General features: G+C 49.6%; 1 protein-coding gene across 2 annotated transcripts in view; it reads left to right on the forward strand.

Annotated features, from left to right (window-relative positions):
- Positions 1-24263, forward strand: part of ASGR2 (asialoglycoprotein receptor 2) — a 42175-nt gene that overhangs the window by 4009 nt on the left and 13903 nt on the right. The window contains exons 2-3 of one of the 2 annotated variants that reach the window (XM_030800173.1): positions 23004-23200; positions 23506-23655. In XM_030800173.1, coding sequence (XP_030656033.1) covers positions 23589-23655 — 67 coding nt within the window. In that variant the 5' untranslated portion in view covers positions 23004-23200; positions 23506-23588. Of the gene's footprint in view, positions 1-23003; positions 23201-23505; positions 23656-24263 lie in introns of those variants that run through there. The other variant, XM_030800172.1, reaches the window with a different exon arrangement.

Here is a 24263-nt window from a genome sequence, read left to right on the forward strand (position 1 = left end):
TTTAAGTATGTATTTCTGTTGCATGCGGCACATTCATTGCTGTGCAACCATCCACGGAACTCTTTTCATCTTTTTTTTTTTTTTTTTTTTTTTGGGAGAGAGAATCTCGCTCTGTTGCCAGGCTGGAGTGCAGTGGCGTGATCTTGGCTCACTGCAACCTCCGCCTCCTGGGTTCAAGTGAGTCTCCTGCCTCAGCCTCCTGAGTAGCTGGGACTACAGGCGCCCGCCGCCACGCCCAGCTAATTTTTGTATTTTTAGTAGAGACGGGGTTTCACCATGTTGGCCAGCATGATCTCGATCTCTTGACCTCGTGATCCGCCCGCCTCGGCCTTCCAAAGTGTTGGGATTACAGGCGTCAGCCACCGCGCCCAGCGGGAACTCTTTGCATCTTGCGAAACTGAGACTCTAAACCCATGTAACAGCAACTCCGCATTCCCCGCCCACCAACCCGTCCCCCTGGCGACCACATCATTCTACTTTTTGTCTCTATGAATCTGACTGCTTTAGGTAGTGGGATTATACAATATTTGTCCCGGTGTGACTGGGTTATTTCACTCAGCATAATATCTTCAAGGTTTATCCATGGTGTAGCATGTGTCAGAATTTCTTTATTTTTTGAGATGAGCCTGGCTTTGTCGCCCAGGCTGGAATGCATTGGCTCAATCATAGCTCACTGCAGCCTTGAACTCCTGGGCTCAAAAGATCCGTGTCTCACCCTTGTTGCCCAGGCTGGAGTGCAGTGGCACGATCTCGGCTCACTGCAACCTCCACCTCTCGGGTTCAAGCGATTCTCCTGCCTCAGCCTTCTGAGTAGCTGGAATTACAGGCGCTCGCCACCATGCTCGGCTAATTTTTTTTTTTTTTTTTTTTTGTATTTTTAGTGGAGATGGGGTTTAGCCATGTTGGCCAGGCTGGTCTCGAACTCTTGACCTCAGGCGATCCACCCGCCTTAACCTCCGAAAGTTCTGGGATTACAGGCGTGAGCCACCGCACCCGGCCCAGCTTTATTTATTTTTATAAATTTATGGGAAACAAGTGTAATTTTGTGACATGCATAGATTGTGGAGTGGTGAACTCAGGGCTTTTAGAGTCTCCATCACCCAAACAATGTACCTTGTACCCAGTAGGTAACTCCTCATCATCCGGGAATATTTAATTTGAAATTAATTTTATATGAAAACAAACAAATGTATTAGATACTATATACTTGTGGCAAGTGGCTCTCCTGGAGTTTGCTGTCCTCTGACAGGCAGGTGTGTAGGTGGAAAGTCTGGAGGGTGAGGTTCTGGACTGTGGCTCTTCCAGGGGTGGCTGAGGCACCATTTCTCCAGAAAGCCCTCCCTGGACACCTTATTTCTGGGGTCCCACTCACTCCATGCTTGTGAACCTGTATATTTTCCGTTTTGGTTTTTATTTTTTTTTGAGATGGAGTTTCGCTCTTGTTGCCCAGGCTGGAGTGCAATGGTGTGATCTCAGCTCACCATAACTCCGCCTCCGGGTTCAAGCGATTCTCCTGCCTCAGTCTCCAGAGTAGCTGGGACTACAGGCGCGCCAACACACCCGGCTAACTTTTTTATATTTTTAGTAGAGACAAGGTTTCACCATGTTGGCCACGCTGGTCTCGATCTCCTGACCTCACCATCCGTCCGCCTCAGCCTCCCAAAGTCCCGGGATTACAAGCATGAGCCACCGCGCCCAGCCTTATTTTCCCCTTAACTGTGCTGTTCCTGAAGGTAGGGTCCCTTCATTTCTGTGCTTCTGACACAGGCAAGAGCTGCCACGCTGTGGGCAGATGATGCCCCCCCACCCAGGACCCTCTGGTTGTGCTTGGCTTCATAGAACCTTGTGATCTTGTCGAGAAGACAGAAAACCATTTGGTTCTGATACGGGAGTCGGGCAGGGAAGTGCTGGGGAGAGAAGGGCGGGTCTCTGGCTAGGGCTTCACCCCCGGGCCTGTGCCCACGGACCTTGGCGAGGACAGGCATTTCTGTTTTCATGCCCAAATGGTGCATTTCCCAAGACCATCCTGGCCTGCCACACCCCTATCCTGTGCCTATAAAAGCCCTGAGACCCTAGAGGGCAGACACAGAAGCGGCTGGACGTGGAGGGGAACGCACGGGCATAAGAGCACACTGACAGGCGGATGCCGGCAGGTCACTGACCAGCAGAATGATTTGCGGAGTTTGGCCGAGGCGGTTGGAGGAGAGCCCGGGCACTGGGTGGCCCGACTCCGGGCCGGGGGAAACCACCTTCCCACTCCATCCCCCTTCTGGCCACCCCATCCACCTCGCTGAGAGCTACCACTCCATAAAAAACCTTACACTCATTCTCCAAGCCCACATGTGATCCCATTCTTCCAGTACACCAAGGCAAGAACCCCAGGACACAGAAAGCCCTCTGTGCTTGTGATAAGGCAGAAAGTCTAATAGAGCTGATGAACACAAGCCGCCTACAGACGGCAAAACTAAAAGAACCCCCCGTCACACACGCCCACTGGGGCTTCAGGAGCTGTAAGCATTCACCCCCGGATGCTGCCGTGGGGTTGGAGCCCCACAAGCTGCCCGTCAGCAGGCTCCCGCTAGAGGTTTGAGCAGTGGGATTCTGAAAAAGCGAGCCATTCGCGCTGTCACACGCCCTGCGACGGGGACAAGGGAACCTTTCCTGTTTCCGTTGCTGCTTCCAGTCCCCAGTGCCCTTGTGGCATTTCAAAAGCATGGATGTCAGCCACGGGCGGTGGCTCACGCCTGTAATCCCAGCACTTTGGGAGGCCGAGGCAGGCGGATTGCCTGAGCTCAGGAGTTGGAGACCAGCCTGGGCAACACGGTGAAACATCGTCTCTACTAAAATACAAAAAAAAAAAAAAAAAAAAAAAATTAGCCGGGCGTGGCGGCGAGCGCCTGTAGTCCCAGCGAGTCGGGAGGCTGAGGCAGGAGAATCGCTTGAACCTGGGAGGTGAAGGCTGCAGTGAGCCGAGATCGCGCCACTGCACTCCAGCCTGGCAACAGAGACAGACTCCATCTCCAAAATAATAATAATAATAATAATAATAATAATAATAATAATAATAATAAATAAAATAAAAAGCATGCATGTCCTTTCAACATAGAGTATCCACACCACAAAAAATCCTGGGTTACATGGATTTTATAAACCAGGCAGGAGGAACCAGGCCTCTAGCAACAAGACCACAACAAACACTGCGGATGTAGATAAATGCAGAACACAGTAGATTAGGGAGGTGTGATCCACTCCAGGGGCTTTCGGGGACTGATAGAACACTGCTTTACAAAACAAAGAGAAGCAGAGTTTGGAAACCTGCAGGGTGTCACTGCTGGCAGGAAACACCAGTCCTTATGAGCTGTTGCAAAAGCTGGGGACTTTCTGGTGTTTGAGCTGCTGATGGCATGGTTTTAATGGGGCTTCTTTTACCTCATCCTGCCTTTCCAGTGCACCCAGTGGAGACTGAGGGCCAGTGGCCCTGGGGGCCAACGACTTGAGAAGGAGACACAGATCCGAGGCCAGCATAGCCAGGGGTCAGGGGTCAGGGACCAGCTGGGCAGGAGCAGGGATATCTCTTCAGGACAATGGGGCTCATGGGATTGGGGTCAATGTGTGTGAGTGTGTGTTCCTGCCCGGATTGTTTATTCAACTTCTGCCCTGACATCTCACCTTAGGGTCTAACAGGGACCTCAAACACAGTCTATCCCAAATTGAGCTCTTTTTAGTTCTTTTTCTTTTCTTTTTTTGAGATGGAGTTTTGCTCTTGTTGCCTAGGCTAGAGTGCAATAACGTGATCTTGGCTCACTGCAACCTCTGCCTCCTGGGTTCAAGGGATTCTCCTGCCTCAGCCTCCCGAGTAGCTGGGATTACAGGCACGTGCCACCATGCCCTGCTAATTTTGTATTTTTAGTAGAGATAGGGTTTCACCATGTTGGCCAGGCTGGTCTCGAACTCCTGACCTCAAGTGATCTGCCTCCCTGGGCCTCCCAAAGTGCCGGGATTACAGGCATGAGCCACCACGCCCCTGGCCCTTTTAGTTCCTCTTTCTACATTGCGCGTTTAACCCACTCCTGCCCCCTCTTCCCGCTCAGTTAACCCTGCTCTCACTTTCTCAGCAGGATACAAAGCTTCTTCAGGAAGCCGTACTTTCCTTGCCCACAGGCCCTACCCAGCCAGTGCTGAGCTGATGGTCTTCCTCCAAGATTGACTATCTACCCTTTTGTTTTTTGAGACGGAGTCTTCGCTCTTGTCACCCAGGCTGGAGTGCAATGGTGCCATCTCAGCTCATTGCAACTTCCGCCTCCTGGGTTCAAGTGATTCTCCTGCCTCAGCCTCCTGAGTAGCTGCGATTACAGGCGCCCGCCACCATGCCTGGCTAATTTTTTTTTTTTTTTTGTATTTTTAGTAGAGATGGGGTTTCTCCATTTTGGCCAGGCTGGTCTTGAACTCCTGACCTCGGAGGATCCACCCACCTCAGCCTCCCAAAGTGCTGGGGTTACAGGCGTGAGCCACCGCACCCTGCTATGATCTGCTTTTAATCTGACATCTTCTCACTGTTGTCACAGCCACCTCCAGTCCCAAACACCATCGTCACCTCTCTTCTGGGACTTTGGCAACAGCATCCCCTGCCAACTCTCACCCCTAAAGGTTCATCCTCATACAGCAGCCTGAAGGTGACTTTAAAAAATGTAAATCAGGTCATGTGTCGCCTTGTTTAACTCATCAATAATTCCCCATTTCACAGAGGAGAAAACTCCTCCCGCCTTCCACGCCCTGGAGGTCCCCGTGATCCAGCCCCTGCCTCCCTCTCTGGCTCCATCCTCTGCCTCCTCTGCTCACACTCACCGGCCTGCTCCCTCTTCCCCAGCACATACCTGCTGTGCAATATGTGAGTGAATGAGCCAGAGACAGGCAGAGAGAGAGCCTGTGGAGGAGGGAATGGCCGAAGCACGGAATGAGGCATATAAACACAGGAAGACAGAGACCAGGGGAAGTGGAAACAGATGGCGGAGAGGCCAGGGAATTCTCTCGTGATTTGGGGAACCTCGCTTTCTCCAGGGCCCCACCCCTTCTCTTTGTTGGAATTGGGCCTGGGACAGGTTACTAGTGGGGTTGGGGCTGATGGAGGTGTGGGAGTGGGAGCTGAGTTCAGGACTCAGTTCTGGACCAGGCTGGAGATGGGTCTGAGTGGGAACCGGGAATTTGTCCCTTCCCAGGAGGTGGCTCTCCTGGGCTCCTCATTTTTGTGATTGGGGGTGGGGAGGGGGGCTGTTTCCCCTTTCTCTCACATCTTTTTTCGCTTCCTGCTCTTGAAGTTCCCAAAATTGTTGGTGTCTCCAAATTCCCAACCAAGAACTGATTCTTCTGCTCCCATCCGGCAGCCCAAGTTGCAGGAAGCTGGGGCCTTCCTCTGGGGCTCAGTTGCCAGGCTCTCCAGCCGGCCCATATTGACGCCTGTCATTCCCCAGGGGAGTAAATGTAAGTCAAGCACCTGAAGCTCAGGGGGAGGGAAGCAGAGCTTTCTCTGCAGCAACTGGAGGAGGTTAAAATGAGTAAAAGAATTGATTTTCTTTTCTTTCTTTTTTTTTTTTTTTTTTTGAGATGGAGTCTTGCTCAGTCAGGCTGGAGTGCAGTGGCGTGACCTCGGCTCACTGCAACCTCCGCCTCCTGGGTTCAAGCGATTCTCCTGCCTCAGCCTCCCGAGTAGCTGAGATTACAAGCTCACATCACCACACCCAGCTAATTTTTGTATTTTTAGTAGAGACGGGATTTCACCACACTGGCCAGGATGGTCTTGATCTCCTGACCTCGTGATCCACCCATCTTGACCTCTCAAAGTGCTAGGATTATAGGCGTGAGCCACAGTGCCCAGCCAGTAATTGATTTTCTTTGAGTACCTACCATGAGAGTAAAGAAATTGATTTTCACTGAGCACCTACAATGTGAGGGCTTTGCTTATACAAAAAAAAAAAAGGCTCAGTGTTAGACACTTTGCCTTACATTAACTCATTTAATACCAACAAGAACAGAGTGAGGCAGGTATGATCATACCCATTTCCAGCTGAAGAAACTGAAGATCAGAAACCTTGAGTCACTTGTCCAAGGTTCCCTTATGGCTGGTAAGTGGCAAAACCAGAATTCCAGATCACGTTTGATTCCGAAGGCCCTGCCTGGCTTCCCACAGGGAGTCACTTTTACATGGGTCGGACTCTTGTTTTGTTTTTTTCTGGGTTGGTGCTGGGCACGGAGATTGAGCAGTGAGTAAGGTAGTTCCTGAGGTCAGGGAGCTGGCAGTCCAGACAGGGAGAGAGGCACAAAACAAGAGCTGAGGCCATCAGTGCCTTCATGCAACACAGATTTATGGGGACAGACCAAGCGCAGGTACCTTTCTAGGTGCTGGGGATTTAGGACTGAGTGAGCCTAAGTCTCGGTGCCTGGTTGTATGTGCAGAAAGATAATAACCGAAATACATAACATTCATTATCAAATGGCGATGAGTGCTGTGGAGAAAAACAGAGCAAGGAAGAAAGAGGGGAGGGGTGTGGTGGGGGTGCACACAGAGTCTCGTGATGTGGGGACACGGGTAGTGGGGGCATGAAGCCCACCCTCTTGGCCTCTCGGCCTCTCAGACTGGTGCTGGGGGCCTGTCCATGTTTGCCCTGTCCACTTGCCTGGCGAAAGGGCAGTCCAGGGTGGCGCTGCTGCAGGTGGTCTTGGCATGGGTGGGGCACTCTCTCTGGTGGCCTCCATTGGACCTTGCCCTTTGGCATGTGGACCCTAAAGTCAAGGAGAGCTTTTCATGTTGATGCTGGTATTTGTGTACTGAATGAACTGTTTATTACCATTTTGTTTCCTTAAAGAAATTAACAGTCAGTTTGTTAAAGTACATTTTAAACCTATTTTTTCCTTAAGCTTCTTGTAAGTTCAGCTTATAAACGTAATTATTCTTTCTTTTTTTTGAGACAGAGTCTCACTCTGTCACCCAGGCTGGAGTGCAATGGCAGAACCTCGGCTCACTGCAACCTCTGCCTCCTGGGTTCAAGCGATTCTCCTACCTCAGCCTTCAGAGTAGCTGGGACTACAGGCGCATGCCACCACGCCAGGCTAATTTTTTGTATTTTTATTAGAGACCGGGTTTCACCATGTTGGCCAGGCTGGTCTCGAACTCCTGACCTCAGGGGATCCACCCATCTCGGCCTCCCAAAGTGCTGGGATTACAGGTGTGAGGTACCGCGCCTGGCTCTAATTATTCTTTTAATAAATTGTGCTAAATAAGAGCCACCAAGTTTACCTTCTCACTGATTATTGCATAATAATGAAAGTCAAAGACACGCAACTCTCTTAAATAATCAGCTTCATTCACAATGCAGTTAAATGCCTAGAAACATTTTTAAACTGAGTTTACACATTTGGTGTATTTTGAGGATTTGATTTTAACAATCAAAAACTAAGTAAATAAGGCAAATTAATATTCATAGGGAATCTCAAGGACTCTTCAACATTCCAACATTGTTTACAAACCTAATCAAATTATTTCATACATTTCAACTGAAAAAGAAAGCACGAGTCTAAAATCAAGTGCTTCATTTTATATTTTAATTTGCTATCACCGGCTAATTTCAAATCTTTTAGTATGCTGAATTTTCTTACAAATTATAATACCAAATATAGATTGTCTTAAATTTAGCACAAATGTATTAATACTACAGGTTGGATTTACTTCGTTGCCTATATATTTAGTTTCAAACCTTCCTAGGTTTGGAATACACTTTCTTGAGGGAAAAGCATTCACGTTCTGGATCCCCTGGGGTTGCCAGGCGTTGCCTGGGGCTGCTTGCTGGACAGAGTTCTGACACCGAATGTGTGCGGTCTGGGCTGCTCATCACTAGCATAATTTTCCTGGAGCCACAGGGAGAAGCTCTCCATCCCGTTCTAGTTGCTAAATCCATGCTCTCCAGATGGGATTGAACTCACAGCCCATATTTCTTGGGTTCTATATTTTTCCATATTCCATATATTTTTTTTTGGTTGACCTGAATGGATGGAATACTGAACCACCACTATGGCTGCAACTAAGTTCCTTCCCTTTCCTGCTGGGGTGAACACAGAATTCTTTACCATTTATTCAGTGTGAGCACGATCCAACTCTACCAGGCATTTATGATTGGCTTGTGCGGATGACCTACGGTGGTCTCCACCTGTCCACCTCTTGGGTGGGTTCCTTTGGCTCGACCTTTTTCCTTCTGGGGTAGCACAGGACTTTCCCTCGGATCACTCACGCTTTGCTTTCACACTGCAAGGTTACGGGAACTCTTGAAGGTCTCTTCCAGTCTTCCCAGAGACTGTGGGTTGCTGAGCAGGAACACCCTTCACCTTAGCTAGGGTTGGCTCTTTCAGGCTTTGTTTGAGCAAGGTTAATTCTGAGGACTCCAGTTAGGACACAACATTCCCTTTACCTATTTCTTTTTTTTAAGATGGAGTCTGGCTCGGTCACCCAGGCTGGAGTGCAGTGGCACAATCTCAGCTCATTACAACCTCTGCCTCCTGGGTTCAGGCAATCCTCCTGCCTCTGCCTCCCAAGTAGCTGAGAATACAGGCGTGCACCACCATGCCCAGCTAATTTTTGTATTTTTAGTAGAGAAGGGGGTTTCACCATTTCGGCCAGGCTGGTCTCGAACTCCTGACCTCAAGTGATCCACCCACCTCAGCCTCCTAAAGTGCTGGGATTACAGGCGTGTGCCACTGCACCCGGCCCCCTTTACCTATTTCTGAAATCCTCGCTAAGCTTCCGAGAGGGTCCTCCTGGAAGCTTTCACGTCATAGGAGCCTTGTGGGCTGCTCCTGCCCCCTGGGGTGGGAGAGGGGAGGACAAGGCACCTCTCACCTGTAGAAACTCTTCTCCAAATGCTTCTTCTCTTCCTTCCATCCCACTTTATGTTTTTGTTTTAGAATCTCATCCGCTGTTATAAAGAACATCCACTTCTAGGCCGGCCATGGTGGCTCACGCCTGTAATCCCAGCACTTTGGGAGGCAGAGGCGGACGGATCACGATGTCAGGAGATCTAGACCATCCTGGCTAACATGGTGAAACCCCATCTCTACTAAAAATACAAAAAATTAGCCAGGCGTGGTGGTGGGCGCCTGTAGTCCCAGCTACTCAGGAGGCTGAGGCTGGAGAATGGCGTGAACCTGGGAGGCGGAGCTTGCAGTGAGCTAAGATTGCGCCACTGCACTCCAGCCTGGGCGACAGAGCGAGACTCCATCTCAAAAAAAAAAAAAAAAAAAAAATCCACCACGCTTAACCCCAGTCCTGGGAATGCCTCGTGATTGTCCTTAGTGTAAGAACATGTATGCCCTTAGGTCAAAGCAAAGCAACCTTGATGTCATCACAGAAATTACAGGTTATGTATGACACACTTGGCCTTCTTGCCTGTTGTGAAGGGCTGCTTTAAGTGTCTTGTGCAGAGTATACCCACCCTTCCGCTGTGGTACAGAAGCCCTGGGTCTGGGGAGCGACGCTGCGGGAATCAATCGTCTCACGGCCACCCAGGACGTGGCCTCTGCTCGGAAGTCCCTAGTGTTTCTTTTTTCTTTTTTCTTGAGACGTCTTGCCCTGTTTTGAGACGGAGTGAACCTGGCAGTTTGTAATCTAGTCCTTTGTTCTTGCCTGTGTGTGTGTGTGTAGCAGGGTGGGGTGGATGGGAGGTAGGTGCACTAGGGGGAGAATGAATAGAACTCTTTATCTATGTCTCCAGTTATTGTTAGAAGTAAGCATGGCATCCCTTATGCTGTTTTTTTTTTTTTGAAATGGAGTCTTATCACCCAGGCTGGAGTGCAATGGCACCATCTCAGCTCACTGCAACCTCTGCCTCCTGGGTTCAAGCAATTCTCCAGCCTCAGCCTCCTGAGTAGCTGGGATTACAGGCATGTGCCACCACACTTGGCTAATTTTTATATTTTTAGTAGAGACGGGGTTTCACCATATTGGCCAGGCTGGTCTCGAACTCCTGCCTCAAGTGATCCTCCCACCTTGGCCTCCCAAAGTGCTGGGATTACAGGCATGAGCCACCATGCCAGCCCCCAGCTTTATGCTGTTCTAATAACATTTTTGTTATGAAGTAGAAAGAGGGCTTGAGCCACTATTTACATTCAGTTATGAGAACGTTGAGCTATGACCGCTGTAGTAAGGGTGGCAGAGATATTTAGGGGGTTGGATGGGTAACTCACCAGATGCGGTAGGAGAGAGGAGGGTCCAGGCTGCATCATGGGGTTTTCCATGAAGAGCATGGGGGAAGCAGGTTGACAGTGGCGGTGGTGAGGGCACATCCATTCCAGAAGTATTTGAAGGATTTGCCAACCACCCGCCTACCAAAAAAAAAAAAAAAACCCCAAAACCAGAAAACCCAAACAACAACACAACAGAAAGACTGTAAAATGTACCTGAGAATAAAGAGTATGGGCTGGGTAAATGTAAATCATAGTAGAAAGTCAAGATAGAGAGAAAAAGATGGCTGTAAGGACTGACAAAGTTGTTAACATGTAGTGTCTGGTTTCACTCTGAGATTCCTGGAAGCCAAAGTGAAAAAGGAAACACATTTACGGGATGCTTATTATCAGAGGGGGAAAAAAATGCCCTGGCTTTATTTGGGGAACTAAGAGAATATGAAGTGTGAGTTTGTTTTTTTTTTCTTTTTCCTTTTTTTTGAGACGGAGTCTCGCTCTGTCGCCCAGGCTGGAGTGCAGTGGCGCCCTCTTGGCTCACTGCAACCTCCGCCTCCCGGGTTCAAGCAATTCCTCTGCCTCAGTGTCTGAAGCAGCTGGGATTATAGGCACCTGCCACTATGCCCGGCTAATTTTTTTCTGTATTTTCATTAGATATGGGTTCACCATGTTGGCCAGGCTGGTCTCAAACTCCTGACCTCAGGTGATCCGCCCACCTCGGCCTCCCAGTGTTGGGATTACAGGGATGAGCCAGGCACCTGGCCTGCTCTCTGGATTTATGTGGCAATATAAGAGGGAGCTGGGGCAGCGACTTGTCCTCTATGACGTGTTGCTCTTGTAGTTTGCAGCCAAGCTTGTAGCACTTCTGCCTTCTTTAGAGCCAGTGTGCTCTGCTAAGGGGAGCCACAGTACTGCAGAGGCCTTGGCTCACTCTGGACCTGGCATCTGAGGCACTTCTTGCAGACCTCAATACCATTGAGCTTGGCACCCCAAATAGCCCTGTACCCCGCTCACACCAGCTGAACAGGGTAGGGATATTTGTGGCATTCCCTGGGGGTCCTGTTTGCTCCACAGACAGGGCTCCTTCTGCCTCCCTCCACACCACAGTCCCAGGCTGTTCTGCCTTCGCTCACCCTTATCCACACCGCACCTTGCAGAGATGCCTCAGAGTTTGTGGCATGTGAGGGAAATCTTTTCTTAATTTCCAATAGTTATATGAATATTTTCTCTATTGAATTATTACTATTGTAACTTCAATAGGGAACATATTGGGAAGTTGTGTGGAGAGAATGTATTAGTCAGGGTTCTCCAGAGGGACATACTAATAGGATAGATGTATATGTGAAAGGGAGTTTATTAAGGAGTATTGACTCACACGAACATAAAGAGAAGTCCCACAGTAGGCAGACTGTCTGCAAGCTGAGGAGCAAGGAAGCCAGTCCGAGTCCCCAAATCTCCAAAGTAGGGAAGCCGACAGTGCAGCCTTCAGTCTTTGGCCGAGGGCCTGAGAGGCCCGGCAAACCACTGGGCCAAGAGTCCAAATGCTGAAGAACTGGGAGTCCGATGTCCCAGTACAGGGGAAAGATGGAGGCCGGAAGACTCAGCCAGTCTAACCTTCCACGTTCCTCTGCCTGCATTTATCCTAGCTGAGATGGGAGCTGATTAGATGGTGCTCACCCAGGTTGAGGGCAGGCCTGCCTCTCCCGGTCCACTGACTCAAATGTTAATCTCCTTTGACAACACCCTCACAGACACACCCAGGAACAATACTTTGCATCCTTCAATCCAGTCAAGTTGACAGTCAATAGTAACCATCACAGGGAAATAACACAGGCTCAGGTCTTCATCCTGGACTGGACAATTCCCTCCTTGTCTTCCTCCTGCCTCTCTGGCTGCACTTTCCCCTTCTCCTTTCCAGGTCCATGTGGGTGTTTTTCAGGCTCTGTTCTAGACCCTTCTCTCCGCTTCCCTGGCTTTGATTGCCTTTGATGGTTCCCAGTCTCTGGCCCCCAAGTGTCTGATTCATCTGTGTCCACCTGCCTTCTAGTCAGCTCCACCCGAATGCACCAACAGCACAAGAAACCCATGTCCCAAACAAAACTCCGCGACTCCTTGCCCTGCTGGCAACCAGCTCTCCCACGGGCTCCTTGGCCGATGAGTGGCTTCACCAGCCACCTGCTTGTTTCAGCCCGAAAACTGGCTCTCCCAGGTTCCCCTCTCCTCTGCTTCCCACAGCCGATGTTTACAATGGTTGCTGCTAAGTCCACGCCTCTCCTGTGCTTGGGCTTCCTGGGGTTCTTGCTAACATCCTTTAGAATACAGGGACACGGGCTGAGTGCGGTGGCTCACGCCTGTAATTCCAGAACTTTGGGGGCCGAGGCATGTGGATCACCTGAGGTCAAGAGTTCCAGACCAGCCTGGCCAACGTGGCCAAACCCCGTCTCTACTAAAAATACAAAAATCAGCCGGGTGTGGTGGCAGATGCCTGTAGTCCCAGCTACTTGGGAGGCTGAGGCAGGAGAATCGCTTGAACCTGGGAGGAGGAGGTTGCAGTCACCTGAGATCCTGCCACTGCACGCCAGCCTGGGCGACAGAGCGAGAGTCCATCTCAAATAAATAAATAAATAAAAATAATAATACAGGGGCAGGAAAGTACAATTACTTGTCAGCTTTCCTCGAACTAGATCCCTCCCAATGCCAGGTGACCATTGGACAAAGTGGAGAGGGGATTTATTAATATTCTACTACTTATTTCCCAAGATGAGGATTAGCTCTTACGCCACTGCTGTCATCCAAATGCAGTGATATCAGCATCTTTAGTTAAAAAACAAAAATGAAACATTCACATTACATGTCTATGTAAATGTTATGTTATGAACCTAGTACTCTACTGTGATAACGTTTCTCTTCTTGCATAGTTTCTTTTGCTTTTACTGGAGATATGCCAGTTATTCTAATCTTGCAGTGCTTTCCTTAGGACAGTTTTCTATTTCTTAAAATAAAAACCCTCTAAAATAAGATTCTTCTTTCTCGGGAGGACTTCCTTTGTGGCGTTCTCAGCCACAGTCAGTGTCTTGAGTGTTAACTTAATTCGAATTATTTGCTAAGTGTTATTCTAGCAGACTCACAACTCCTAGTTATTCCATCATGCCCATAGGAGAAGGGGAAAGGGCCAGTGCCCCTCTTCTGATTTTTAAACCGGCCCTATAGTTCCATAGACAGTTTTGGATAAACATAGAACTTGACCCTTCTGCTGTTAAAGCTTGAAACTCATATATATATATATATATAGTTTTTTTTTTTGAGATGGAGTCTTGCTCTGTTGCCCGGGCTGCAGTAGGGTGGTGTGATCTTGGCTCACTGCAACCTCTGCCTCCCAGGTTCAAGTGGTTCTCCTGCCTCAGCCTCCTGAGTAGCTGGGATTACAGGCGCACGCCACCACGCTCGGCTAATTTTTGTATTTTTAGTAGAGATGGGGTTTCACCCTGTGGTCAGGCTAGTCTTGAACTCCTGACCTCGTGATCCACCGGCCTTGGCCTCCCAAAGTGCTGGGATTGCAGGTGTGGGCCACTGCGCCCGAATGAAACTTAGATTTGTTTGATTTGAGTTCCTTCCTCAGGAAAGTACCTTCAGTCCTCTCAAAGATGTATAGGAGGTCAGGAGTTCAAGGCCAGCCTGACCAACAAGGTAAAACCCTGTCTCTACTAGAAATACAAAAATTACCCAGGTGTGGTGGTGGGCGCCTGTAATCCCAGCTACTCAGGAGGCTGAGGCAGGAGAATTGCTTGAACCCAGGAGGCAGAGGTTGTGGTGAGCTGAGATGGTGCCACTGCACTCCAGTCTGGGTGACAGAGTAAGACTCCGTCTCAAAAAAAAAAAAAAAATATATATATATATGGAAGAACTGAAACTCACCAGATCATGCACCAAATGCCTCCTTGCACCTCCCTAGTTCCTGTTTTCTGACACATGGTTACATTTTTTCCCTGCAATATAACCCCTAGTTTTAGTCAGCCCAGGAGATGGATTTGAGACAGCTCTCATCTCTTTGACTGCAGCACCTGATTTAAAGCCTTCTTCCTTGGCACTACTCATCATCTCAGTGATTGGCTTTCTGTGTGCAGCAAAGCCACAGGACTTAGACTGAACTCCTGATGTTTCGCTAACAATTTTTTTTTTTGAGACAGAGTCTCGCTTTTTTCTCCCAGGCTGGCGCGATCTCGGCTCACTGCAATCTCTGCCTCCCGGGTTCAAGTGATTCTCCTGCCTCAGCCTCCTGAGTAGCTGGGAGTACAGGAGCGCAGCACCACGTCCGGCTAATTTTTGTATTTTTAGTAGAGACGGGATTTCATCATGTTGGCCAGGATGGGTTTCGGTAACAATTTGAAACAAGAATCTTATCCTTGCTAAGGGATTCTAAGTGCAACAGATTAACAAGGACAATGGCCAATCAGAATCATAGGCATTTTTTGGAAATTATTTCTACTAGGGATGGTAACAATTTCTGTTAAACTCTTGGAAGCCTTAAGCCTTCCGCAGAAATATTTAATGTTACAAAGAACATAAAAAGTCAGCAGGAATTATTATTATTATTTTGAGACGTAGTCTTGCTCTGTCACCCAGGCTGGAGTGCAGTGGCACGATTTCGGCTCACTGCAACCTCCGCCTCCCGGGTTCACGCCATTCTCCTGCCTCAGCCTCCCGAGTAGCTGGGACTACAGGCGCCCGCCACCACGCCCGGCTAATTTTTGGTATTTTTAGTAGAGTCAGGATTTCACCGTGTAGGCCAGGATGGTCTCGATCTCCTGACCTCATGATCCGCCCACCTCGGCCTCCCAAAGTGTTGGGATTACAGGCGTGAGCCACCGCGCCTGGCCGAAAGTCAGCAGGAATTATGAGTGCCCACCTAGGTTTCCACAGTGCATGACAGAACAAGATGGGGAGTTAGTAAACGTTTTCACTTTGACAGCTTATCATAGGAGAGTCTCTACTGCTTCCTTAAACTCATGTTCTTTTTTTTTTTTTTAAGACCGAGTTTCGCTCTTGTTGCCCAAGCTGGAGTGCAATGGTGCAATTTTGGCTCACCGCAACCTCTGCCTCCCAGTTTCAAGCGATTCTCTTTTTTTTTTTTTTTTTTTTTTTTTTTTTGAGACGGAGTCTCGCTCTGTTGCCCAGGCTGGAGTGCAGTGGCGCAATCTCGGCTCACTGCAAGCTCCGCCTCCCGGGTTCACGCCATTCTCCTGCCTCAGCCTCTCCCAGTAGCTGGGACTACAGGCGCCTCAAGCGATTCTCTTAGCTCAGCTTCCTGAGTAGCTGGGATTACAGGCACCCACAACCACACCCAGCTAATTTTGTATTTTTAGTAGAGACAGGGTTTCTCCATGTTGGTCAGGCTGATCTTGAACTCCCCACCTCTGGTGATCTGCCCGCTTTGGCCTCCCAAAGTGCTGGGATTACAGGCGAGAGCCACCATGCCCAGACCTTAAACTCATGTTCTTTATGGTGACTTGCATTTCCGAGGCCAGGTTCTGGAATTTCACCAGTTTGCATTATAAGAAAAAAAGTCAGCCTGTAGGCAAAAAACACAGAAAGAGCTGAATAGATTTTCTTTCCTAATAATGAAAAAGGCTTATACTGAGATGTTCTTCTACATGTATCGTTTTTGGATAATTTTCTCACTTTCTGTGGTAATTCCTGACGTGGGAGTAGGAGATAAATAGTCTGAGAACTGGAGTATCTGACAGTTCTGTAGCCTACCCTCTCATGCCATTGATCATTTGAGTCTACAATTCTAGGTTGAAAAAAATTTTCCTTGGAAGTTTGAAGGCATCATCCTGTTGTCTCTTTGTGTTCAATGTAACAGCTGAAAAGTGAAATCCATTCTGATTCTTGTTGCTTTGTAGGTGATTTACTCCCACCCCTGGTGGTTTTTAGAATTTTCTCGTTATCCCTGGTATTCTGAAATTTCATGGTGACACGCTTTGGGTCATTTTTGAATGAATGTGCTCGGCTGGGCTATTACTAGAATACCTAAATCTGGAGACTTATCCTTTTTAATTCTAAGTACCAGACTTGTATTCTTTCTTTGATCTTTTTCTTCCTTTTCTTCCTCTTACTTATCTTCTAGAACTTCTATTAGTTGGATGTTGGTTCTTTGAACCTATTGTTTGTGTTACTTGTGGAGATTTTATGGGGCTAATAAAAAAAGAACCCTTTCTTTTCCTCTTAAGTTTGAAATCAATTGAGAGCCAAGACACAGTAGACAGATGAGCGGATATCAAAACGTTAGCATAATTACTGACAAGCAACAAGGAGGATTTGACTTAAAACCTTAGGTCAAAAATCCTTGTAATTAGTTCATCCGATAATTAAGCAGATGTATCCACGCAGTCACAGGCAGAGGAGGGCGAAGCAGGAGCAGCTCTGTGCTGCCTGGCAGAGAGTAGAACACAAGGTGTGCTTCTTGTGGGCAGTAAGATACCAAAGGGAGCCCCCCAAGGGGCGGAGCCAAGCATGCCAATCAGTCAGTTTCCTCCCCTGAGGAGTGGGTTAAGAAGGTGAGTCTGGGCGGGGCGCGGTGGCTCATGCCTGTAATCCCAGCACTTTGGGAGGCCGAAGCATGCGGATCACTTGAGGTCAGGAGTTTGAGACGAGCCTGGCCAACATGGTGAAACCCCATCTCTGCTAAAAATACAAAAATTAGCTAGGTGTGGTGGTAAGTGCCTATATTCCCAGCTACTCAGGAGGCTGAGGCAGAAGAATCACTTGAACCCGGGAGGCGGAGGTTGCAGTGAGCCGAGATTGTGGCCACTGCACTCCAGCCTGGGCAACAAGAAGGAAACTCTGTCTCAAAAAAAAAAAAAAAAAAAAAGAAAGAAAAAAAGAAAAGAAAAGAAAGGGAGTCTGGAGATTGTCTAGTTTCCCTAGTAGGAAATATATTCAGTAGCATGAGACCAGAGAAAAAATAATTTCTCCCAATTTAACTGTTTTATCATTTAAAAAAAAAAACTCTATGTCTTTTTTTTTTTCCTAGAAGATTTTCTAAATTTTATATTTCAGAGCTTCTATTAAATTTTTTGGAGGTAACAATATGTATATATTTTTTACTTTCAAAAGGTCTCGTTTTCTGAACAAGCAGAACATACAGGAAATTCTGGCTTATCAACAATGTGAATTCAGGAAAGCCAATAGAAAAATGGGTAAAGGATATGAAAAGGCAATTCATGCAGGAGGAAACCCAAATGATTAATAAATCGATGAAGAAATGTTCAAACCCACTGTTAGCCAGAAATGCAAAATAAAAGAACAAGGATATGGCATCAGCTTGGCAACAATTGGGATGTTAATAATATCAAGCGACAAAGCCAAAAAGAGAACCCTCATATACTGCTGGTGGGAGTGTGAACTGGCAGAGCCATTCTGGAAAACAGTCTGGCAGTGCTCAGTGGAATTAGGTACGGCAATACTCTGCGACTGAGCAATACCATTCTGGGATATAGTTTGTTTCCTCCCTCCCTCCCTCCCTCCCTCCTTCCTCCCTCCTTCCTCCCTCCTTCCTGCCTTCCTCCCTCCCTTCCTCCCTTCCTCCCTCCCTCCCTTCCTCCCTCCCTCCCTTCCTCCCTCCCTCTCTTCCTCCCTTCCTCCCTCCATTTCTCCCTCCCTTCCTCCCTCCCTCCATTCCTCCCTCCCTTCCTCCCTTCCTCCCTCCCTCCCTCCTTCCTCCCTTCCTCCCTCCCTCCTTCCCTTCCTCCCTCCCTCCCTCCCTTCCTCCCTCCCTCCCTTCCTCCCTCCCTCCCTTCCTCCCTCCCTTCCTCCCTCCCTCCATTCTTCCCTCCCTCCCTCCCTCCCTTCCTCCCTCCCTCCCTTCCTCCGCCCTTCCTCCCTCCCTCCATTCTTCCCTCCCTCCCTCCCTTCCTCCCTTCCTCCCTCCCTTCCTCCCTCCTTCCTCCTTCCCTTCCTCCCTCCCTTCCTCCCTCCCTCCATTCTTCCCTCCCTTCCTCCCTTCCTTCCTCCCTCCCTCCCTTCCTCCCTCCCTCCCTCCCTTCTTCCTCCCTCCCTCCCTCCCTCCCTTCCTCCCTCCCTTCATTCTTCCCTCCCTCCCTCCATTCTTCCCTCCCTCCCTTCCTTCCTCCCTCCCTCCCTTCCCCCCTCCCTCCCTCCCTCCCTTCCTCCCTCCCTCCCTCCCTCCCTTCCTCCCTCCTTCCATTCTTCCCTTCCTCCCTCCCTTCCTCCCTCCCTCCCTCCCTCCATTCTTCCCTCCCTCCCTCCCTTCCTTCCTCCCTCCATTCTTCCCTCCCTCCCTCCCTCCCTCCCTCCCTCCCTCCCTCCCTTCCTCCCTCCTCTTCCTCCCTCCCTCCTTCCTTCCCTCCCTCCCTCCCTTCCTTCCTCCCTCCCTCCCTTCCTCCTCCCTCCCTTCCTTCCTCCCTCCCTCCCTTCCTTCCTCCCTCCCCTCCCTTCCTTCCCTCCCTCCCTTCCTTCCTCCCTCCATTCTTCCCTCCCTCCCTTCCTTCCTCCCTCCATTCTTCCCTCCCTCCCTTCCTTCCTCCCTCCCTCCCTTCCTCCCTCCATTCCTTCCTCCCTTCCTCCCTCCCTCCCTTCCTCCCTCCCTTCCTCCCTCCCTTCCTCCCTCCCTCCATTCTTCCCTCCCTCCCTCCCTTCCTTCCTCCCTCCCTCCCTCCCTTCCTCCCTCCATTCCTCCCTCCCTTCCTCTGTCCCTCACTTCCTCCTCCCTTCCTCCCTTCCTCCCTCCCTCCCTCCCTCCCTTCTTCCCTCCCTCCCTTCCTCCCTCCTTTCCTTTGTTTCTCTTTTCTTTCATTCCTTTTTTTTTTTGAGAAAGGGTCTTGCTGTTGCCCAGGCTGGAATGCTGTGGTGCAATCATAGTTCACTGCAGCCTTGAACTCCTGGTCTCAAGTGATCCTCCCAACTCCAGCTTCCCAAGGTGTTGGGATTACAGGCCTGAGCCACCATACCTGGCCTGGATACAGTTTCAAGAGAAATTCTCACCTAGGTCCACATGGGAACACAATGAGGACATCAGTCATCATGTTAATTGTGATAGTTGTTGGCAACAACCTGAGTTCATTATTAGGGGAAATAAACTGTGATAGATACACACCATTGAATACTGCGCAGTTCATAGCAACAAACCAGATATACAAATAGCAACGTAACAATACATTGTAACAAACAGCAATACAAATAGCTCTTAAAAATTTATTGTTGAGTGAAAAAGATCAGAAACAAATGAGATATATGAAAGTTCCACTTATGTAAATATAGAACAGATAGACATGCAAACTCCATCACATATTTTATAAGGGTACCCACATATTTAGTAATATATATTGTTTCAGCTACCTACCGATGCATAATAAATCATCCCAAAGCTCCAGTGGCTTAAACCAACTGTTTTTTCTTTTTTTCTTTTTTTGAGACAGAATCTTGCTCTGTCGCCCAGGCTGGAGTGCAGTGGCGTGATCTCGGCTCACTGCAAGCTCCACCTCCCGGGTTCACGCCATTCTCCTGCCTCAGCCTCCCGAGTAGCTGGGACTACAGGTGCCCGCCACCACACCCGGCTAATTTTTTTTGCATTTTTAGTAGAAATGGGGTTTCACCGTGTTAGCCAGGATGGTCTCGATCTCCTGACCTCGTGATCCGCCCATCTCAGCCTCCCAAAGTGCTGGGATTACAGGCGTGAGCCACCGCACCCGGCCAAACCAACTGTTTTTTCTTAAGATTCTCTGGGTCAGAAATTTGGGCAGGGCTAGGCTTGGGCGGTCCACAGGGTACTGGCTGGAGTGAAACACTTGGATACAATCAGCTGGTGACTGGGCTACACTGGAAGCTCCCAGAAGGCTTTGCTCACATGTCTGGGGCCTCAGTGCACCTCTGTGTGGCCTCTTTCTCTCTCCATATGTGTGCGGTCTTATCCCCCAGGACTCTCTCTGGCATGATAGCTGGACTTCCTCATAGCATGGTGGCTGACTTCCAAGATTGAAAACTGAAGCTACCAGGTTTCTTGAGGTCTAGGCCCAGAACTGGCAGAGTGTCATTTCTAGTGCTTTCTGTTGGTCAAGGCAAGTCACACGGCCAGCCCAGACTCAAGGGGAGGGGAAATAGACTCTACCCCTGGCTGGGTGGTGTGACTTGCACGTGTGGTGAGGGGAGAAATTGATGGGCACCATCTGTGGGGACTGTGAGGGCACTGAGCCTTCTGGCTGCCTAGAGAGAGTAGAGAGTATAGAATTGGTGAGGGGAAACAGGATGGGGGCTAGGGAAGAACAAAACAGAACAAAGGTTGAGCTCAGACCTCTGAGGAAGACCTAGTGTCATGAAGTAAGGAATATGACCAATCTAACCTTTGTGTCTGAGGTACGGAGAAACCCCAAATCAAAATCAACCAAATAAGGCCGGGCGTGATGGCTCACACCTATAATCCCAGCACTTTGGGAGTCCGAGATGGGTGGATCACCTGAGGTCAGGAGTTCAAGACCAGCCTGGCCAACATGGTGAAAATACAAAAAATTAGCTGGGCGTGGTGGTGGTGCATGCCTGTAATCCCAGCTACTCAGGAGGCTGAGGCAGGAGAATCACTTGAACCTGGGAGGTGGAGGTTGCAATGAGCTGAGATTGCACCATTGCACTCCAACCTGGGTGACAAGAGTGAAACTCTGTCTCAAAAAAAAAAAAAAAAATCAACCAAATAAAATAGGATTCCATAACCCAAAACAGAAAACCTCCAACAATATGGAAACTTCAGAAATAGTCCAAGTACATGTTAACTTCCAAGTTAAAATGATTTTCAAATAGGGAGAAAGAGAAGGACGTAGAGGATGAGTCTGGCTTTCTCTGTCCCTTCCCTCCCTGTGAGCGGGGGTGTAAGTGACAAGCCCTGAAATGTGGAATTGGTTCAGTCAAGAGGGGTGGCCAATGAGAATGGCCCCATCCCTGGTTGGCAGTTGGCAAAGCTTGACATGCAGTAGACAATCCATCTATGAAGCTCTTACCTGTATCTCAGGACTAAATCCACATACCCCTCAAGATGGGGGCTTCACAGCAGTGTTGTTCAAACTTTGAGTTGTGACCCATTAATGGACTGGGAAGCTCAACAGAAGGCACGTAGTAAGGTGAGCATTGTCATATCAAACTTTAGTGTCAACCGTGTATTTCCAAACGCATTATTTTATTCACTCACTCAGTAGATACTTGTTGAGCAGCTACTACGTGGCAGGCCCTGGGGATCCAGGAGAAAGTAACACACACAAATGTGCCTGTGTGTGCGGGTGCTTGTGTGTACATTCTGGATCATAGCATGAAACTTGTCTCTCGCTGTGGGTTGCAGTCAAAGAGCCCAGCGGCTGCCGCTGCCTGGTGACTGGGTGGGAATGTCAGGGTACTGGGGGGTGGCTACTTCCTATGTGGGTCAGAAAGTTACAAAAACAGAAAAGGCCTCTGTTTGAATTCCTTTTCGGCACCCAGGGAAACATGAGCAGCTTTATAAGAGAAACCCTGCCTGTAGCCAGCCGCCCAAGTTTGGTGAGGATCAGAAAAATCATGCACAAAAACTGTGTTTTCTTTCCCGAGCTATTGTTAGCGCAAGTGTAGACAGTTAGTCCGTCACGTTCCTTGGTTCATGGAAGCCAGTCTTCCTCGTAGGACCATGAAGACCTTTTCTTTTCTTTTACTTTTCTTTCTTTTCTTTTCCTCCTTTTCTTTTTCTTTCTTTCTTTCCTTTTTTTTTTTGGAGACAGAGTTTCTCTCTTGTTGCCTAGGCTGGAGTGCAATGGCGCAATCTTGGCTCACTGCAACCTCCGCCTCCCAGGTTCAATTGATTCTCCTGCCTCAGCCTTCTGAGTAGCTGGGATTACAGGCCCCTGCCACCACGCCCGGCTAATTTTTGTATTTTAGTAGAGACAGAGTTTCACCATGTTGGCCAGGCTGGTCTCGAACTCCTGGCCTCAGGTCATCCACCCACCTCGGCCTCCCAAAATGCTGGGATTACAGGCGTGAGCCACCGTGCCTGGCCAGACCTTTTGTTATGATGTATTTTCCCCTCTTTACTCCATTTTGCTTTCCCAGTTTCTCTACTCACCTGGGCAAGAGCAAGTTGCCTCATCTCTCTGAGGCTCCGCTTCCGAATCCTGTGAAATGGGAATAACAGAAGTCCTGCCTCGTGGGGGTGTTGTGCTGTGATAAATGAGGAAACACCTTGGAGAATTTAGGGCAGTGGCTGGGCCTGAGGACAGTGTTTGTGTTGCCTGGGCTGGGGCAGGGTCTGGGCCGGACGGGGCTCTCTGAGGTTGGAATCCTCCTGCGAGGAGAGCTGTTTTTCTGCAAAGCCCCTTCCTCCTCCTGCTGCAGCTTCTGGATTTGAGAGACTTTACTCCCCAGGAGAGTGAAGTGAGTTGGGCCAGGGCTGAGAGTCTGGTGGCCGAGCCCACAGGCAGCTGGGGTCTGTGGCTCAGATGCCAGATTGGGCAGGAGTAGAGAACTGGTCCCTGTGATCCTGGCCAGGGATATTTGGAGACACCCACAGTTCTGGGAAATTCAGAGGCAGGAAGTGAAAGGGGGAGGGAGAGAGGGAAACGGCAAACTGCACCCCAGCCCCTCCTGGCCTGGCACCCCTTCCAAATGGTGTAATGAGTGGGGTGAGTGGCGTGTGGAGTTGAGGGCAGCCCGGGGGACCCCCCTCTCTGGGAAGAAGAACAGAGATGGCCCCGTCCCCTGCCCCCACCCCACAAATGAGTTACAGCTCTGTTTCCTCTTCTGTTTACTGTCCAAAGTCCCAGGCCAGGAGGTGCCAGGTTAGAGCTTGGACACTCAGACCCTCCGGTGCAGGCCTTGCCCGGACCAGCCCCTCCTCCACTCTCCTCTCCTCTGTGAGCTCCACCTGCCCCAGTTCTCCTGGCTTTAACCCCTCCTTGGCCAAGGCCGGGGTTGCCTGCGGGAGCCAGGTGTCCGCTCTCCACACCTTTCACAGGTAACCGAGGCTGGGGAGGCAACTGGGACGAGGATGTTTGGGAACAAGGAGGCCTTGGTTCAGGGATGGGGAGGACCCCGTGGGAAACTGCGGGGTGGTCTGGTCCATGAGTGTGGGGAGGGGTCTCCTGGCCAGGTCAAGGCCCAGGCGGTCTCCTGAGAAGGGAAAGGACCCAGCGGGATTTCAAACCTCAGCCCAAACCCCCTGCCAACCTCAGATCCCACCCAGGCCACCACCCCGAACCCCTCCGACCCTGCGTTCCATCCCATTGTCAACCTCCACGTGAATCTGCACCTCTGCCCCAGCCCCAGCCCTCAGAGCAACCTCAGCCCAGCCCAGCTCCAGCTCCAGCTCCAGCTCCAGCTCCAGCTCCAGCCCGGGCCCCATCATGGCCAAGGACTTTCAAGATATCCAGCAGCTGAGCTCAGAGGAAAATGACCATCCCTTCCATCGAGGTGAGGGGCCAGGCACTCGCGGGCTGAATCCCACGAGAGGAAATCCATTTTTGAAAGGCAAGTGTGCAGTTTCTGCGGCTTTGCTCCCCCTCTGTCTCAGCTCGCGATTGCGCTGTCCCTTTGAGGTCTCTGCGGCACCAACTCTGTGAACAGGGACTGAGGAGGGCCTGACACCCCCGCTTGTTCCCTCACCTCACCTTCCTGTCTACCCCAGGACCCCAAGAAAGGCGTGTGCCAGAGGTGTGGGGAGATCTGGAAGATAACTTCCTGCCCTTCTCCCAACCCAAGAACATGTGTGCCCCGTGTGTGCGTGTGCACGTATGTGCATATGAGGAATGCAGATTCAGCTGGGACTGTGTGTGAGTGAATGTTGTGTGTGTGTGTGTGTATGTGCGCGAGAGCGTGCATATGTTGTGTGTGTGTGTATGTTGTGTATGTGAGAGGGTGTGTATGTTGTGTGTGTATGTTGTGTGAGTATATGTTGTGTGTATGTTGTATACGAGTGTGTGTATGTTGTGTGTGAGTGTGTGTACGTTGTGTATGTTGTGCGTGTGTGTATGTTGTGTGTATGTTGTGAGTGTGTGTATGTTGTGTGTGAGTGTATGTTG

Source organism: Nomascus leucogenys, chromosome 19 (genome assembly GCF_006542625.1).
Source record: "Nomascus leucogenys isolate Asia chromosome 19, Asia_NLE_v1, whole genome shotgun sequence".
Lineage (NCBI taxonomy): Eukaryota > Metazoa > Chordata > Mammalia > Primates > Hylobatidae > Nomascus > Nomascus leucogenys.